Below are 18,008 nucleotides of genomic sequence, written 5' to 3'. Positions count from 1 at the left end.
AAACACGCTCCCTCAGCAGGACTGAGTGGCAAAAGAACCTGCTGCATGACTAATCCAGGTTCTTTTTAATAGGGGAAACTGTGAAAACGTGAGTAAAACAAACGATTACACTAGAGGTTGGGCTCGAAAGTGTTCCTTATGACATAACAAAGAAACCTAATCCATGGATATTAACATGCAGCAAGGAATCGTGTTTCCTGACATTTATATGTACCTGATTTCAATGCTGAAATACACAAAGCAAATCTGCCTGTGAACGCTTTATATAACTACAGCATCGGAGTAATCACTTATATCAATGTTATCGTCATATTGTCCAGCCCTAAAACTTGTATAGTTTTTGTCAGCATTTATTTAAAAACACCCAACTATGCAGAATATAAGATGGTAAATATTTAATTGATGAGCTGTCAATACAATATATAGTAGTCAACATTTGAAGTGGATCAAAAAAGTTCATCAAAGTTGAAGAAAAAGGTTTTAGGACAACTTTGATGAAAGGTTTTGATCCACTTGCAGTTATCCATTTGCTTCTCTTTTCTGTAGCTTTCGTCAGTCTGTAAAAATGTACCTCAGGTTATCTCTCAAAGCTATTTGTACAGTCAATCGTGAAGCTCTTTCCCGTTTTGGATGTGTTTTGTGTGTTTTTCGCAGCATTCACGCTGAAAACCAATGCTACCGCTCAGTCTTTTGCCACTCAGTGGGCGAAACCGCAGTTATAATGGCCGACGGTGACGTCACGTGCATACCCTCTATTTCAACTACGCAAATTACGTGTCCAAGAACGCTGTGAAAACTCTCGGACTCCCTTCTCAGGTTTGGCTCCATTATATTGCATAAATGCAAAAGAGAGTAATAGGCCATATGCCTAACAATAAATATTCAATTAACGTGCACTGTAAAAAAAATCCCAGTAAAATTTACGGTAAAAAAACGGCAGCTGTGGTTGCCAGAACTTTACCGTAAAAAATACAGTAGCAACGTAAAAAAAAATCTGTTAAATTTACGGTAAAATAACGTATTTCATTAACTGATATAATGTTAATTTACCAACCTAATGAAGTACTAATATCTGTTTGTACCTTTATAATACACTGACAGTCACCAAACACAGTGGTGATAAGAGTCACATGATGAATCAAAGTTCATCAGAAGCACAGCACTAACATATAGAAGGTGCACACAGTGTCATTCACACACACACTAAACACCATCATGGTAACATGCATGAAATGTTAAAAATGCAATAAACATTAATTTAACAACATTAGATGTAACATAAAACCCTAATGTACATAACTGATTAGAAAAAAATTAGAAAAACTAAGAAGAAACAGAGTTATTTCAACGAAAATATATCAAAGGGAATTGTGGGAATGTCAATTTACGTTTTTTCACTGTAAATTTTACAATGAATTGTTATTTTTCACTTCCAAAAACTGTGAATTTAACGGTATTTTACCGTAAAATTACATTAAATGTACCGTTAGATCTATTACAGTTATTCATCGTATATAGTACGGAAACTTTCTGTAAACCAGTTGACAGTTTTTCACCGCAGAATTTTTACAGTCTTTTACTGTTAAAATCACGGTCATTTTTTACAGGGTGTGTCCACCAAAGCATTTTAGCCTGCTGAAAAACTGCCAGCGAACTGGTGCAGCGAAAGGTTGCTCATTTTGAAGAATATTACGGAATATAAAAATGCAGAAACCAGCAATATTAACAGGGCAAATGACCTTGTGAAATATTATTATGGTAGGCTATATAGTGCATCAAAATGCAGTGTCAACAGTTCAAATGTTTTATGCACCATTTTCACGTGCAGGGAGCAGGTATGAATTTCTTTGTACCAACTAACATTTTGAAAATATGAACATTTTCATGAATCCAAAAATGTAGACTTTAGACTTTACAAACAATTTACACAAAAATTTGTTCTGCTTGTGTTTCATGAATGAGGCCCATTATGTGTATCTTTGTGACACGAGTCATAAATTCAGTATTAACTGTTGAAGATGTGGCTTTATGTAACTTTAAAAAAGTGCTTTTGGTCATAGTAGTTTCACATATTTAAGGATTAAGTAATGAATCACTAAAAACACCACCAACCACTGTTTTCAGGTTTCCCGGGTTTGATATCTGCTGCATTAGTCATGCACACAACACAGGATATACCTGTAAAATTGGTTTACTATAATGACAGATCTGTGAAAACCTAAAGAGACACAAAGTAAACACAAAGAAACAATGAGGGCCATGGAAAAAGACAGAGAAGAAGAAGATGATGATGATGAAGTATTGATGAAAGAGAAATAAGATGGTGTATGAAGAGAGGAAGAGGACACAAGGGTGGAAAAGGGAAGACACAAATGAATCATGATGGGTCCCCCATCCTCATTTTTGTCTGAAGAATGTTATACATTTACGGTATCATTACAATAAAACAACTTCCTCACAGCCCTTCCTAGAAATTGTTTATAAGAAAGTCCAAAAGATCAAGATCTATTATTAATCCTTTTACTGCAACAAAGCTTCTAGAAATGCAATAAGCCAAATAACAAAGGGATCTTTATTCTTCTCCACTTGAAATGATAAAAGCTTATTCATAGTTTTAAAGTTCAAATTAAAATGTTTTTATTGTTAGAAGCTGATACTTGATTATTAGCCTAGAAATCTCTATATTCAAATCTAAAATTACTGTAAAACGATCTGCTGCAAAGTCTGACATCTGTTGTGTCCTTGAGTCCTAAATAGACAGAATAATGACAAAACAGTGATATTTGACAGGTTTCTTCACAAAGTTTTTGCATAAAAAATGCAAGAATTAGAAAATCTCTACTATCTTCTCTTTTCAAAGGTTTTTTTATTTTTTTTTAAAGTTCACTTTTTACTTTTAAATACTTTTATACAATTAATTGTGGATACTTTTTGGCTAGGTACTTGAAACATTTAATTGATTAAAATGTTTTGACATAGTATCTGTACATCTTTACTCCTCTGGAGTTTTGGAGTAATATGAGAGTGAGCAAATGATGACAAAAGTATTTTTTAGGTGAACCATGTCTTGGCCATTGTTGAGTTTGACACATCATGAAATTATATCTGAAGAAAAAATCTTGACTTCATGTTTCAGAAAACAGAGCTGACAACATTACTGTAGATCACAAAGCACAACAAGAAAGTTTCTCTCTCAGTACCTCTTGTGGAAATCCACTTCTTGATTGCAAACCTCAGTGTGTTAAAGTGGGTTTATTTCATAAATTTGTAAACCTTTTGTTTTTAAAATATACAATTGAATGCACACACACTTGCAGGTAAACACCTGTTTGTCCAGTCAAACACATGTTCATAAATTATATAACACCAACTAAAGAAACATAAAACTTCTTGAGATAAATAAATGCCATGCCAGGGCAGTGTTTCCATGAAATGACGTCATTAAAAATTCCTTGAAAGCGACTGCTGGTGTAAATAAAATGAAAACAAATCGGACAGTAAAATGAGACAATATAAATATATAACATAAAATCCAATAAAATCTATCCAATACCATAAAATCTAAGTAGAATAATATGTATTTTCAGGTAAATGTTTTAAGTCTGGAAACAAGACATGTTTTGATATTGGTTGGTAAGTTAATGACTACACCCCCCCACCCCAACACACAAACACACAGTCACACAAGCACAAACACCCCCACACAAATGTGTGTACACAAAATACATCAAAACTAGCTTTTTGTGTTGGGTTACAGATTTTTAACCTATATGTAAAAATCTTTATATAGTCACAACTCCACTTGACTTTATGTGAAATGGCACTTGGTTATTATAGGGGCAGTGACATAACAACTACACTGACAATCCATGAATATATTCAGATATTTTATAATCATTTGCACACAAATTTTCACAACACATATTGCTCCAAAGTAACTTGAAAATAGTGCAACAACACTTCTAACAACAACTCTCGTTAAGGAAGTCCTTAAAACGAAAGAATGAGGAAGAAATCTTGGTTTTAAATCTTGCCTTCAATAGCGAGAAGGAAGTTAAGTAAAAAAATAATTTGATTACATTTGAGGCTTTTTTTGTCAGCTCTATCTATCCATCTATAAGTCACTCTACTTCCATCTAGAGGACAAACATTTAAACTGCATCTAGAGTTGTAGGAGCCAAGAGCGTAAACATGTATGGGCAAACAATAAGAGAGCATGTGAGTGACCTAAATCAGATCTACAAACAAAAATTATGATAGCAACCACTTTAAAAATGACATATTGTACTGCCTCTTCACAGAAAAGGGGATTTACTTCATTCCTCTCACACTATATGTAGATTTTTTATGCTAAAGTGATCTGCACTTTGCAGCATTGCATGCATTAAAAATATTGTAACTACAAAACCAACCATGGTTTTACTACAATAACCATGGTTTAACCATGATTGCTGTAGTAAAACCGGTCGCTCTATTTTACAGAATGTGTACTTGTGTACACATGTACTTGTGTAGGTAATGTGTAATATATTACTGGGTAATATAAGGTAAGGTCAGGTTTTAGGGGTAGGTTCAGGGTTAGTACCTAGTTAGTTATTGTACTGTAATACTAAGTACACCGTATGTTCAATAACCATGGTCTTACTATAGAATATGCAGTAAAACCATAGTAACTACAAAATTAACTATGGTTTCAAAAACTAAGGTTACTATAGTTATGATTACCACAGTTTTACTCAAGTACAATATTAGAACCATGGTATCAAAACCATGGTTACTACAGTCATAATTACTACAGTTTTACCATAGTAAAACCATGGCTAATTTTTGTAAGGGTCCCTCCTGCAGGTGTCTGGGGACAGACAGAGAAATCAGGCGAGAGAAAGAGAGAATTTGTAGAAAAGAAGAGAAAAGCAAGACGACGGAAGGAGTGACAACAGATGAGTAAGGCAGAGGGGAAGTGTGACAGATAATGCCTGCCAGACTTGGCTCAGTTCCTGTTGTGGTGAGGTGAATCATGGATTTTCTCCATGTAGGAAGACGGAAATGACCAAGGATGTCTTTTTCCTGATTAACCAAGCAGGCCTGTGCCTTCCAAGCCTTTCCTGTCTGTACAAGTGACTTTGTGTGTGTGTGTGTGTGTGTGTGTGTGTGTGTGTGTGTGTGTGTGTGTGTGTGTGTGTGTGTGTGTGTGTGTGTGTGTGTGTCTGTGTGTCTGTGTGCGTGCGGACACAAATTTATATAATGACATGGGTATTACTGGTATTATGACATAAACATGAAATATGAGGACATTTCATGAGGCTCTTAAGTAAAATAAATAGTTAAAAAAATCTAATAATGCTAAAGGTTTTATATTAGGATTCCATTGATTATAATTTATATACAAACAATAGAAGTCTAGTGTATAGGGTACCCCAGGTGAAAAAAAGTACACTTCTATAATGTACTTAAAGTGCTCTATTTTCACGCACTAATTTTGTACTTAATATACTAAAAATTCTTCTTTAGTACTTCTTAAGAACATCTAAGTGTACTCAACTGTGCTATTTTGAGACACCATGAAATATGGACTAAAATGTGCTTTTAATATACTATCTCTGTATTTTAAAAATGTATTTAGTTACCACTTGTAGTACACTATGGGTTCAAATGTACTATAAGTAGTATCTAAATACATTTTTAAATACAGAGATAGTATATTAAAAGCACATTTAAGTGTACTTTTTTTTCACCTGGGACGACAAAGTATACTGCTTTTTAGTATACTTCACAAATACAAACCGAAACAAATAATTTCTCATGTTATGCTTTTATCTGTTTGTATACCAGTAAGTATCTATATATACAGGAACTTTTAAACGGTAGTATACAATACCTATTTTCCACATTTCTCCACATTTGAAACACATTGTTTGAAGATAAGCAGTGTTTTTCACTTATTCACTTTTTACAACATTTATATTTAATTAGATATTAGGCATTAGACATTTAAGTGAAATAAATTGATACACTTTATACCCCGATTAACTGTATGCATCCTTGGATGTTTTCCTAATGTTCTCAGCGACCTAGCATGGAAGTTTCGTTTTTAAGCAAGTAGTAGGGTTCATTTTCCTAAATGAATTTGTGGTTTTGCATGAATCAGTTGAATAAATGATTCAATAACCCACTCAACTATTAGAAATGTTTCACTTATTGATGGGGCAAAAATAAAGAAAGTAACTGCCAATAGTGTGTCTAAAATATAAGTTTTAATAACTCAGTATTAATAACTTTTTGTTTATTGAACTGTTAAATCAATCACAGTCAAAGTCATGCTGTTGGTCGGAATATTTATGTGTGGCTACCTGGAGTCTCTTGTATATATTATTCAGAATATTAGGATAGAACAGCACTATTGCTCATATGATATTATTTAAAGGGGGCCTATAATGCCCCTTTCCCAAGATGTAATGTAAGTCTCTGGTGTCCCCAGAATGTGTCTGTGAAGTTTCAGCTCAAAATACCCCACAGATCATTTATTATAGCTTGTCAAATTTGCCCCTATATGGGTGTGAGCAAAAACACTTTAAAACACTGTGTCCCTTTAAATGCAAATGAGCTGCTGCTCCCGGCCCCCTTTACAGAAGAGGGCAGAGCTTTAACAGCTCACGCTTCAGTTGCTCAACAACAACAAAGCTGGAGAATCTCACACAGCCAAAATAACGATTGTCAGTAACGGTGTTCAGCCTTACATTATTCAAACCGGAGTCGGACACTGATGGAGAGACTCAGGAAGAATTACAACTTTTAGAATGAAACTGGACATTTCTGAATGGTTAGTGGATAAATTTATGTAGTTGCAGTGGAGTTGATTCAACTCATCGACTAGCATGTGCCGTCATGTTAATCTTTTGTGCAAATCCAGCGTTGAATTGACCCTCGTTTGTGAAGCAGTCTGGTGTAAAATGACGACATGGCAGCAACTCTCTACTACAACAACTCTTCCTCTTCTCTAAAGCAGCCCAACATGGCCTCACCCCCTTTGTTGTTTGCTCCTGGGGGCAGGGTTTATGTACATTTTAGGGTTAGTGATGTCACCAACCCAGGAAGAAGCCTGTTGTAGTCCCTACCAGCCATTTGTTGTAGTCCTTAAAAAGACTGTGAGGGACCAACTTATATAACAAATGATGATTAATGGAACACAGCTGATACATATGAACTAATAATGAGGAGTGGGAAAACAAAAGAAAATGAAAGCAAACTAAAAAGTCCCTGATGATAAAACTAACACAACATAATCGCGACACAAGGACCCCTTTAATTAGAAACAAACATTTTTTGTTAAAGAAGTAAAAAATGATTTTTCAAAGTTGTAAAAAGATTTGGAGTAGCCTACATTTTACAAGAAAATACTATTTCAGTACTTCTACTTCAAAATTTCATGTTTAATTCAATGTGTTACTAGTCATTTCTTTGTAATTATTTTTTAAATTTACTGTCACTGTAATGAAGCTGGACTCAGGCAGGGATCCAAGTGCAAAGCTTTTATTAAAGGTGAGCGTGGTCGTACAGGCAGGGTCACACGGGAACAAACAGGAACAGCAAAGGACAGGCAGAGACGTGGTCGGGATACAGGCAATGATCAGGACAGGCAGATACCACTCACAGGTCGGTATACAAAGCACAGGTCAGAGGTAGGCAGCAGAGGATCGTAAACGGGTAACAGGCAAGATCAACAACAGATAGGCAGACAGGATATTAACGCTCAGAATTGCACACAAGGTAAACAAGACTTTGCGATGAGGTGGTGTATGTGTGAGTCCTTTATAGTCCAGATGATGTGCTAAGCTGTATGTGGCGACAGGTGATTGGTGTGGAGTGTGTGCATGTGACTGGAAGAGAGGATTATGGGAAATGGAGTCCACGAACTGACGGTGAATGTGACAGTCACGTTCCCAGTCACTTCCCGGACTCCAATTCCCATAATCCTCCCTGCCAGTCACCTGCACACACTCCACACTAATCAGTAATCACCACACCCAGCTGCAGCACATTAACCGGACTATAAAGGACTCTCATCATTGCGAAGTCTTGTTTATCCTTGTGTACAATTCTGAGCGTTCTGATTCTGTCTGCCTATTATCGATCCTGTCTGTTATCCGTTTACGATTCTCTGCTGCATACCTTTGGACTGTTTGTTGTTACCTGGACTGTGAATGATATCTGCCTGCCCCGATCTTCTGCCTGTATCCTGACCACAATTCTGCCTGCTCTCTGCCATACCTGTTTGCCACTGTTTGACCATTGCCTGTTTTACTACGAACATTGTTTATTAAAGCTTGCAGATGGATCCTATCTTGAGTCCCGCCTCGTTACACTTACTAGCCATTTTAGAGTGTAAAAGTAAATCTTACACCATTGTTTTTTAGAGAAGAAATATGTTGACCTTTTAAGATTTTATTAATTTCTGCAGATCAAATATCACTCCGATATTTACAGGTTTTCCAGATCTTCTATCGCCCTACAATCCATCATGCTTTAAAGATCACAAAACTCTGGACTTCTGGTTGTACCTAGGATATCTAAGTCCACTAAAAGAGGGAGGCCATTTTCACAGTTGGCTCCTAAACTCTGGAATAGCCTTCCTGATAATGTTCAGGGCACAGACTCACTCACCCAGTTTAAATCTAGATTAAAGACGCATCTCTTTAATCAAGCATTAACATAATGCATCTCATATCAATTGCACATGACTATCTTTTTGTTATGAACAGCAGCTACGCAAATTATTCTCCATTTGCTTTTCTGTTTTATATCGGGACACCAGCTTCAGTTTGGATCCAGCCTCTTATGAAGACTTCAGATGACAAACACCTTTGAAGAGATGGTGCCAACTCCTGCGAGGACCTCAGAGGACGCAAACTCTGGATCAATATGCACCATTCAAAATACTGCTATATATCCTAATTATTGTTTACATGTATTCAAGGTGCCCTCGAATGAAAAATTTAATTTATCTTGGCATAGTCAAATAACAAGAGTTCAGTACATGGAAATGACATGCAGTGAGTCTCAAACTCCATTGTTTCCTCCTTCTTATATAAATCTCATTTGTTTAAAAGACCTCTGAAGAACAGGTGAATCTCAACATAACACCGACTGTTACATAACAGTCGGGGTGTACGCCCCCAATATTTGCATATGCCAGCCCACGTTTCCAACATTATAAAAGGCATTAGACAAGGGCAGCCAGTATTAATGTCTGGATCTGTGCACAACCAAATCATCAGACTAGGTAAGCAAGCAAGAACAATAGTGAAAAATGGCATATGGAGCAATAATAACTGACATGATCCATGATAACATGATATTTTTAGTGATATTTGTAAACTGTCTTTCTAAATGTTTCGTTAGCATGTTGCTAATGTACTGTTAAATGTGGTTAAAGTTACCATCGTTTATTACTGTATTCACGGAGACAAGAGAGCCGTCGCTATTTTCATTTTTAAACACTTGCAGTCTGTATAATTCATAAACACAACTTCATTCTTTATAAATCTCTCCAACAGTGTAGCATTAGCCGTTAGCCACGGAGCACTATCAAACTCATTCAAAATCAGAAGTAAACAATATAACAGTATACAATACTCACATAATCCGACGCATGCATGCCGCATGCATGACGAACACTTTGTAAAGATCCATTTTAAGGGTTATATTAGCTGTGTAAACTTTAAGGCACTGTTTAAGGCAAGCGCGAGCTCTGTGGGCGGAGACGACGGGATTTAAAGGGGCCGCAGCATAAAATCAGCGTGTTTATAATGATGCCCCAAAATAGGCAGTTAAAAAAATTTATTAAAAAAAATCTATGGGGTATTTTGAGCTGAAACTTCACAGACACATTCAGGGGACACCTTAGACTTATATTACATCTTTTAAAAACATAATCAAGGGCACCTTTCATTACTTCCATTAGCTCATTGTTTCTACCTTAATTTGCTAACAGCGACTGTAAATTAAATGGCCTAAATTATTACATTGTTAGCTAACTGCGTGATTATATATGTACATTTCTGAAATTAATCATTTGGACACAGTCAACTCTGATAACAGATCCCTCTAAATTGCAATGTTGACATGCACTCCCTGTAAAGCTGCTTTGAAAGGATATGTATTGTGAAAAGCGCTATACAAATAAATGTGAATTGAATTGAACAGACAGTGAGAACTAACCTGCTATATTTCATCTCTAACAGTATGAAAAACATGACTTGCAGAGGTCAGTAAAACTGTAAGTCACACACTCACAGGCACACATACACACAGCTAAGGCAGCCCTATTTCTCTTATACGCAAACTGCATGTAGCTGCATGTTCTCAGCACAGCATGTTGCTGCAGAGTCTCACATGAACACTCTGTCTGTCACAGTCACATTATGGCTACTGTGCTCTTCGGTTGCCAATGGTGACAGAAGCTTTATCCCAGGCATGAGCCGGGCTGGGCATCAGGGGGTCCCACCGTAGAAACAGAAGAAGCTTCAGTTGATTGGGTACCACGGCTCAGTGCTGGGAGTCACATGGTACTACTATGACCAACCCCCCTTCCTTTCCCTCAGAATCTATATGAGTGGGGGAAGGGAAGGAGAGGAGGGAAGTGGGGGGAGAAAGAGGGAGGGTTGTGTTGGAAGCATGAAGGCAAGGTGAAGAGTGTGAAACAAACAAATGAGTGAGAGGAAGTCCCTTATCCTTCGCCATACCGGAGTAAATCACAGACGCAGCACTGACCCTGTGCCTTTGCTTTAGCACAGAGCCTGGAGCAAATAATCACAGCAAAACCAGACAGACACAGCGAGAGAGAGAGAAAGTGACACAGATAATAGGAACACTCCGGAGCATTTGACTGGATAACAGGCTGTCGGAGAGGGAATGTATCTCAGAGGCTCATCTTCAGGGAGCCTCCCGGCTATGTAAGGACGTCTGTGGATTTTTGTAAGGATTCTTAATTAGGGAAGCTACTGTGGGAATATTGCTTTGGGAAGCCGGAATACTGTGCCATGAGTGGGAACAGGAGGCGGAAGAGGGATTGCTGAAGCATGGAGCAGGTGAGCGGTACAATTACGCAGAACAAACATGTTTCCCATTTCATGCAGGTGATGCTTCGGGCAAAAGCAAACGGCACAGCAGGATGCTTGCATCAATCTCTAGCAGCATTAACACTACCGTGTGGCTTATGCTTTTTCTTTGATCATCATTTTGTCTTTGTGGCGCTGATGTCATGCTGACTAAATCCTACAGCATGTCACATTTAAAGGGGGTTGGTGTAAGAATCACTATTTAATTTGAACCTAGTGTATTTTATTTGCTGTATTACTGCTTAAAATCAGATATTAGGAACCTTATACTCTGCTTTGCATGAGAGCAATGCACTGTAACCGCTAACACACATATACCAGTCCAGACAAGTAAATCATACTTCAGATTTAGGTATTTAGGTGTTACAGGGTTACAATTGTGCTGAAGTTTAGGGGCCAGATCTATTACTTTAGTCTAACATGATTAAAACCCACAAGGAAATTACAAAGAGGACTACAGAAATTTCTGTAATTATAAATAAACAAAAAAGTACTATATATATATAAATATATATATGGAATAGACCTGTTCTAGAGATCTATTGTAATCAATCAATCAATCTATTGTAATCTATCTATCTATCTATCTATCTATCTATCTATCTATCTATCTATCTATCTATCTATCTATCTATCTATCTATCTATCTATCTATCTATCGTTAATAATAATAATAACAAATATATATATATATATATATATAGTTATTATTATTTGTTCATAAATACTTAATTAATTGATAAATAAAATGTGTAGAAGTGGTTGCATTTATTTGCAGCTGTTGCTTGCCATGCAGTGACACTAAAGAGAAACAAGGATGCTGATTCCCTAGACTAAATTTGCTGCCTGAACATTATGTCACGCCCTCAATAGTCTAGCTCCTTTGGGACAGCAGTGTGTGAAAGAGAGACACCATGACATTGTATTTTTTGATGGTAATTGGGCTATGTTTGAATGGCATTTAGCTAAATATTTCCTAAACAATCTTTCCTTCTCTTTAAACGAGTCGCATGCTGTTTTCCCGCTCTTCTGTGATGAATTATTCATGTACACATTCCGAGGGGAACACTGCACGCCCTCAGCCACATCTTGCACGGGGCTAACGTCAACCAGGTGATGTCACCCCCATGCAATAGTAGTGATGTCACTGGAGAGGACGGTTGTGTAAGAAACACTAGAAATATTACACTGCATGAGTAAATGTGTGTGTGAATATAATTATGAGGACATGAAAAACAGCATGTTCCTTTTAAGACTATACTTAAAATCAACACCTAATATTAGCTAGGTATCAGTGGAGTGAATGAATCAGTCATCAGCATTTTGAGCTCTTTGAGTGTGAGAAAGTGATTTATGTGTTTGATGACATGTATATTTGTTTGTAACATGCCCCTTAGTTTGATTTAAATGCTAATATTGTATGTGTGGTGCAGATGTTTAGTATAATATCTCAGATTTGTATTTCCCCCATTGATTTTATAGTGTTTGACATTCAGAAGTATCTGGATGGCCACTCGTATAATGATGGCAGAGGCTCAGTGTTATTAAGAGGCTGTTATGAGCAGAGACAGGCCAGTGCTGGACAGGGACCTGATCCAACCTCCAAATTTGTGTAAATGTGTTGTCATGGAAAAATGCCAGCAGGCAAATGACTAGCTAGCCAAACAACAGACCACCATGGACTGAGTGCAGCAGTAGATCAATACTTCAAAAAAGTCTGTAACACACATCTTTGCTCTAATTGGTGCTGGGGCGTTTAAGGCTACCAAGTGGCTGAAAGGTAACAGCTAAACACTTCAAATACTTGACATTTTCCCTATGATACAGTCCAGAAAGTGTGTGTGTGTGCGTGAGAGTGAGTGTGTGTGAAGGTCGTCTCATTGATCAGGGGTATGGAATGACTATAGGTAGTAACAGTAGCTGGCTCTGTGAGCACAAGTGCAAACTGTGTTCGTCCTGATATTTCCTTTAAATCTGTCTGCAGCTCCTTCTTTTTTTAACATTGTCAAATGCTGTATGGTATCTAATTATAGCGTGTATGAAACAGGTCCACGAGCCAAAAAACCGCTGCAACTGTAATGCAGAAAGAGACAGTTGGCACATGATGTCATTGCGCTCGAGGGGATCGGGGTGTAGTGGTTAAAGTCACCATGAATCAAAATTGACAATTATAAAACGGATAGTTCCGGCCCTTGATTCTGATTGGTTGAGCCGCGTTCGAAGCCATTGTAAAATTCCCGAAAACATACAGCTGACGCATTACATGTATCGCTGCGCCACTGAGTGTCTTAGCAACTACTCTTAGCAACATAAACATATGTTTGTTCTCAATAGAGTGATCGAGTGTATTACATGCATTCAAGATTTAGCATTTTCCTTCAGGTCAGTCCTGTTCATTATAAAAAATCTGTTTGAATGTCCGCTCCTTTTAACATTTAATGGGTTTTCCCGTGCCCTGCTGACACTGACAGCGCTAGTCAAAGCATTTGTCATTTGCGTCTTGTTTCGTGTTCACAACAAGTTTCAATATAAAAGTCTTTGTGACTGAGTGACTCCATGCCGCCATCTAATGGTGTGATAAATGTAACTTCTTTTGCTGTTCATGGTCAGGGACTATTTTTTTCCAGCGGAAGGAAGGCTTTTAAAGGTCCCGTTTTTCGTGGTTTTTTGAAGCTTTGATTGTGTTTATAGTGTGCAATATAACATGTGTTCATGTTTCGCGTGTAAAAAAACACAGTATTTTTCACATAATTTACTTATCTGTATACCGCTGTTTCCACTGTCATAAAAACGGGCTGATGACTTCCTTGTTCTATGAAGTCCCTCCTTCAGAAATACGTAACGAGTTCTGATTGTGCCAGCGGTTCCTGTGTTGTGATTCGACAGCAGCTTAGCGCATCTTGCCCGGAAAGGTCACGCCTCTTACCATAATGTAGAGATGCACGCGCTCAGTGTTATTGTAAACGTCTTTAATTTTACCCTATCAATTTGAGCCGGAATCAGACCCGGTGATTGGACTGCGGGATGAAAATAACAGCGTTTCGACGACATGGCGACAAACACACTCTACAAATGCAACTCTTGTGTATTCCTGTGGGCGGAGGTTAGTCAAAAAACTGTTTTAGTGACGTCATTAAAGAAGGAAGTAGAGGGATGTAGTCCAAACTGGCCGTTCGATGTAGGCGACTTCTGTTAAATAAAATATCTCGCTTGGCATTGAACTTTGAGCTTTAAAATTTTACAGATTTTATTTATATTCTAACAACAACATTACACACTAACTAAAGTTTGAAACATGGGATCACGAAGAACGGGACCTTTAATGGTTTTACTTCATGAAAGTTGCATTGATACATATTTTTTGCTTTAATATTTGTATTGTGTGGTAACCGTTTTATAAAAGCAATACGCCCCGTGAAGCCGTGGTTTACAGTGAATTTATAACAGTTAAGGGGCGTTGTTAGGCATGAACGGACTGCCTAAAACCCCCTTAGATGTTATAAATTCACTGTAAACCACGGCTTCACGGGGTGTATTGCTTTTATAAAACGGTTATTGGGGCTTATTACTTTAATCTAATTTGAATTAATTTAAATAATTTAATAATTTAAATAATTTATCTGTGCACATTATTATTATTATTTAAATTCATGTGCCCTCATAATCTTTAATCAAATTAAACAACTTACTCACAGCAATAGCAAACCACAACCATCCAACGATACAATCTATTCCCTGATGGACAAAATTAAGTCCCGCCCTACATTTTTTCCTGTTTGAGAAGCTGTTTCACTCATATGTCACAATAGGAAAAAAAAAAGACTATTGTAACTTACGTTTCATGCCGACTTAAAAGATCCAGGCAGGTGTAAGTTTGAACCCCATTGTGATGCTGATTTTCAGGTTGCTCCATAAAGATCCTTCCTGTGCTCCATCCTTCCATGATGATGTAATGTTCCTGTAACAAGTGAGACTAGTTATAACACACTGGCTTTCAATCAGATAGATTTGATTTTGTATGCAGTGATATGTGGAACAAAATAACTTTTCTCCACATCTGAAATGACTGAAGTGACAAGGCCTCTTATTTTCCCATTTCAGCTCAATTCCTCCATCTTTTCTAAAGAGACCACGCTCAGCTAGCTACTCTGGTCTGTCCTGGTATGGAACGCACACTTTTCACAATCAAATCAATTCTTAATGGATAAAATCAAGTCCTACCATCATTTTTTTCCTCATGTTACATACCTGCAGAAAAGTCACAGAAAGATCCCTATGCACAAACACAGTCAAGCGAAGTGATGCAAACAGTGAACAGTCTTAGTGCTGTTATGAGCACTCTTGGAGCTTGTCTAAATTAATGGAAAATAATGGAAAAAAAGGAAACCTGTCACATTATGGAAGTAAAATGGGTTGCATATGCAACCTTTTTTTGCAAACAAAAACATCTCCATCAAGATACTTTTTTTCTCCCCCTGCTTTGGCTTACATGAGATTCATTTTCACCAAACTGTCTAAGAGCCATTTTTAATGTGTCTATAGGGAATGTCCACAGAAACTCTGAGATGCTGTACTGCAGTGTATTGAAAAGATCACAGAGAACTGCAGACACTCCAGCAATATCAGCAGTAAATCATTGTAGATCAGCAGTCAGAGAGCAACTGTGCATTTTATACTCCACATAGAAGACACTTAATAAAATGAGTTTCCATTCAAAGTAACCAATAAGCTCTTGCAATGTCCTTAGAGGGACAACCTTTAGGCCATCATTCTTCAGGAGGCTCACCGCAATACTAAAACAGGACAAAAGGGCTTGTGTTGTCTGGATGGGCCTGTTTTCTCTGCTGAAGTCTGAGTAGTTATTGATGCTACAGCTGGAGCTAATGACCGTTACTTCATCACTGTCCACAAGCCCTGAATTACATAAATGGGCGAGAGCGAGAGAGCTCGGGAGGCCGTCTTGCAATCGTTCTTCTCTGTCTCATTCTTGTTTTCTTCATCTTGTGCATTCTAGCTCTCTCTTCTCCACCCTTTCACATCCATCACCTCTTTTACTCTACCTCTGTCATTTATTTCATCCCTTTTGTGGCCATATTGTGATATTTAGGGTTTGGTATCATAATGGGTTAGATTATATGGATTATGGATTATATTTGGAGGGAAATTCATCCCACTCTGCAGTTAGTGGGCAGATGGCTGAGGGTTTGTGCTCACCGAGGCAGATGTTTCCCTGCTTAATCTGTACATGTTTCCACATGGCAGCACAAAACGGCCTCATATTAGCGAACTAACATTATGGATGGATTTAAAATGCAAACGTTGTTTTTGTAGTTGTAGTAAATTATAAGGGAGGTTATGGGGCAAAAATATTGCTCTTAAATTTATCATGGACTGTCTGGCTTTGAAGAAACTGGTGTACTTCAGAGATATGTTTTACAGATTATGCTCTTTCCAGATCGTAATGTGTTTAACAGAGTCAGCTCGTTTTAAAGCAATGCCTGGGGCCGTTCTGATTGGCAGTTGGATCAAACAGGATATTACGCAGAGACATTTCTTTGTAAATGTTAAAGCCGTCTCAAAGGAGCCCATTGAATTTACAATGAACTTTAACACTGATTTAGAAACCTTTTTTTTTGTTGTTGTGGTGAAACAGTACATGAAATTTTCAAAAACACTGCAGTATGTATTCATATGTCTGTGCATGTGTGAACATTTTTGAACATGTAGGGGTCAGACAGAAGGGTCCTCACCTTTAGCCAGGAGGAAGTGATGTAAAGGAGAAAGGAAATAGTGGTATGCATGCTATGCCGCATTAATTATGAGGAAACAGGACGTTAGCGCTTTACAAGCACCATGAGATGGTCTCAGTGACCAAAAACAGCCTCAGTATCCTCATAACAGCTCATAAATAGAGAAAATGGTGGTTCATGTAACACAATACAGTTCCATTAAGAGCATTTCCTCTCACTCCAGTTATTTTTACCTTTTAGTACTCTATTCTTTCCTCCAGGGATAATATGAGTATCACAGATGTTTCTGCTGCATATCTATATATAAATACTGTATATATAAAGACTGCTTTCTAAGGGCAGTGAAAATCATTCAATATTGATAGCAATTAGTCAACAGTTGTACAATTATGTTTTTATTCTAAGTCAGAGTTGAGTAAGTAATTTTTACTGATTTAGAATGATGTTTCTTTCATTCTGAAGTCTGGTGATTTGTAAAACAGACCAAATTTATCAGTCTTCCACAACAAAGCACAACACTGCATGGCCTCTCTTCATGATTGAAGATTGAACAACATAGATTTACGACAGGTTGTAGGAGCCACAGAAAACATGGGGTCATGAACCCTGTGACCCCTTCCTTCTTCTGGCCCAGAGACATACACTGGGGATCAACCATCTGAGTCCAGCTTGGATTTAATTGATAATTTTAAAATCTGAGGAATAAACAAAATCAAACTGCCAAAGTCACGCCCCCAGTGGTGAACCGTTGAAATTTCAAAACACTTATGACATAACAAAGCCTCGTTTACAGAAATCACATGACTTTGGCAGTTTGATACGCACTCCGAACCACAGATTTGAAGCAAAAGATTCCAAGCTTCATGAAGCAGTGTTTTGAAATCACCCATCGCTAGATATTGTTGAATAAAGTTACTATTTTGTTTTTTGTTATTCACTTCATAACATAAAGGTTGAACCACTGCAGTCACATGAACTGTTTAAAATACGTCTTTAGTAGCTTTCTGGGCATTGAGAGTGTTAACTGTCTTGCTGTCAATGGAGGATTTTATGAAAAATATCTTAATTTGTGTTCTGAAAATGAACAAGGTCTTACGGGTGTGGAACTACATGAGGGTGAGTAATTAATGACTGAATTTTC

The 18,008-nt window shown here is 37.4% G+C and overlaps 1 protein-coding gene across 1 annotated transcript in view; it reads left to right on the top strand.

The window, feature by feature from the left end:
- The first annotated feature begins 10,660 nt into the window (after positions 1-10,660).
- arhgap23a (Rho GTPase activating protein 23a) overlaps positions 10,661-18,008 on the top strand; it is an 80,455-nt gene continuing 73,107 nt past the window's right edge. Inside the window, exon 1 of the mRNA XM_048197012.1 lies at positions 10,661-11,087. Within this exon, the coding sequence (XP_048052969.1) occupies positions 11,079-11,087 (9 nt within the window). The 5' untranslated portion in view covers positions 10,661-11,078. The remainder of the gene's footprint in view (positions 11,088-18,008) is intronic.

The sequence above is a fragment of the Megalobrama amblycephala genome, linkage group LG1 (genome assembly GCF_018812025.1).
Source record: "Megalobrama amblycephala isolate DHTTF-2021 linkage group LG1, ASM1881202v1, whole genome shotgun sequence".
In the NCBI taxonomy this organism is placed as follows: Eukaryota; Metazoa; Chordata; class Actinopteri; order Cypriniformes; family Xenocyprididae; genus Megalobrama; species Megalobrama amblycephala.
The sequence above is the reverse complement of the archived record's forward strand: the minus strand, read 5'-3'. Positions and strand labels throughout refer to the sequence as shown.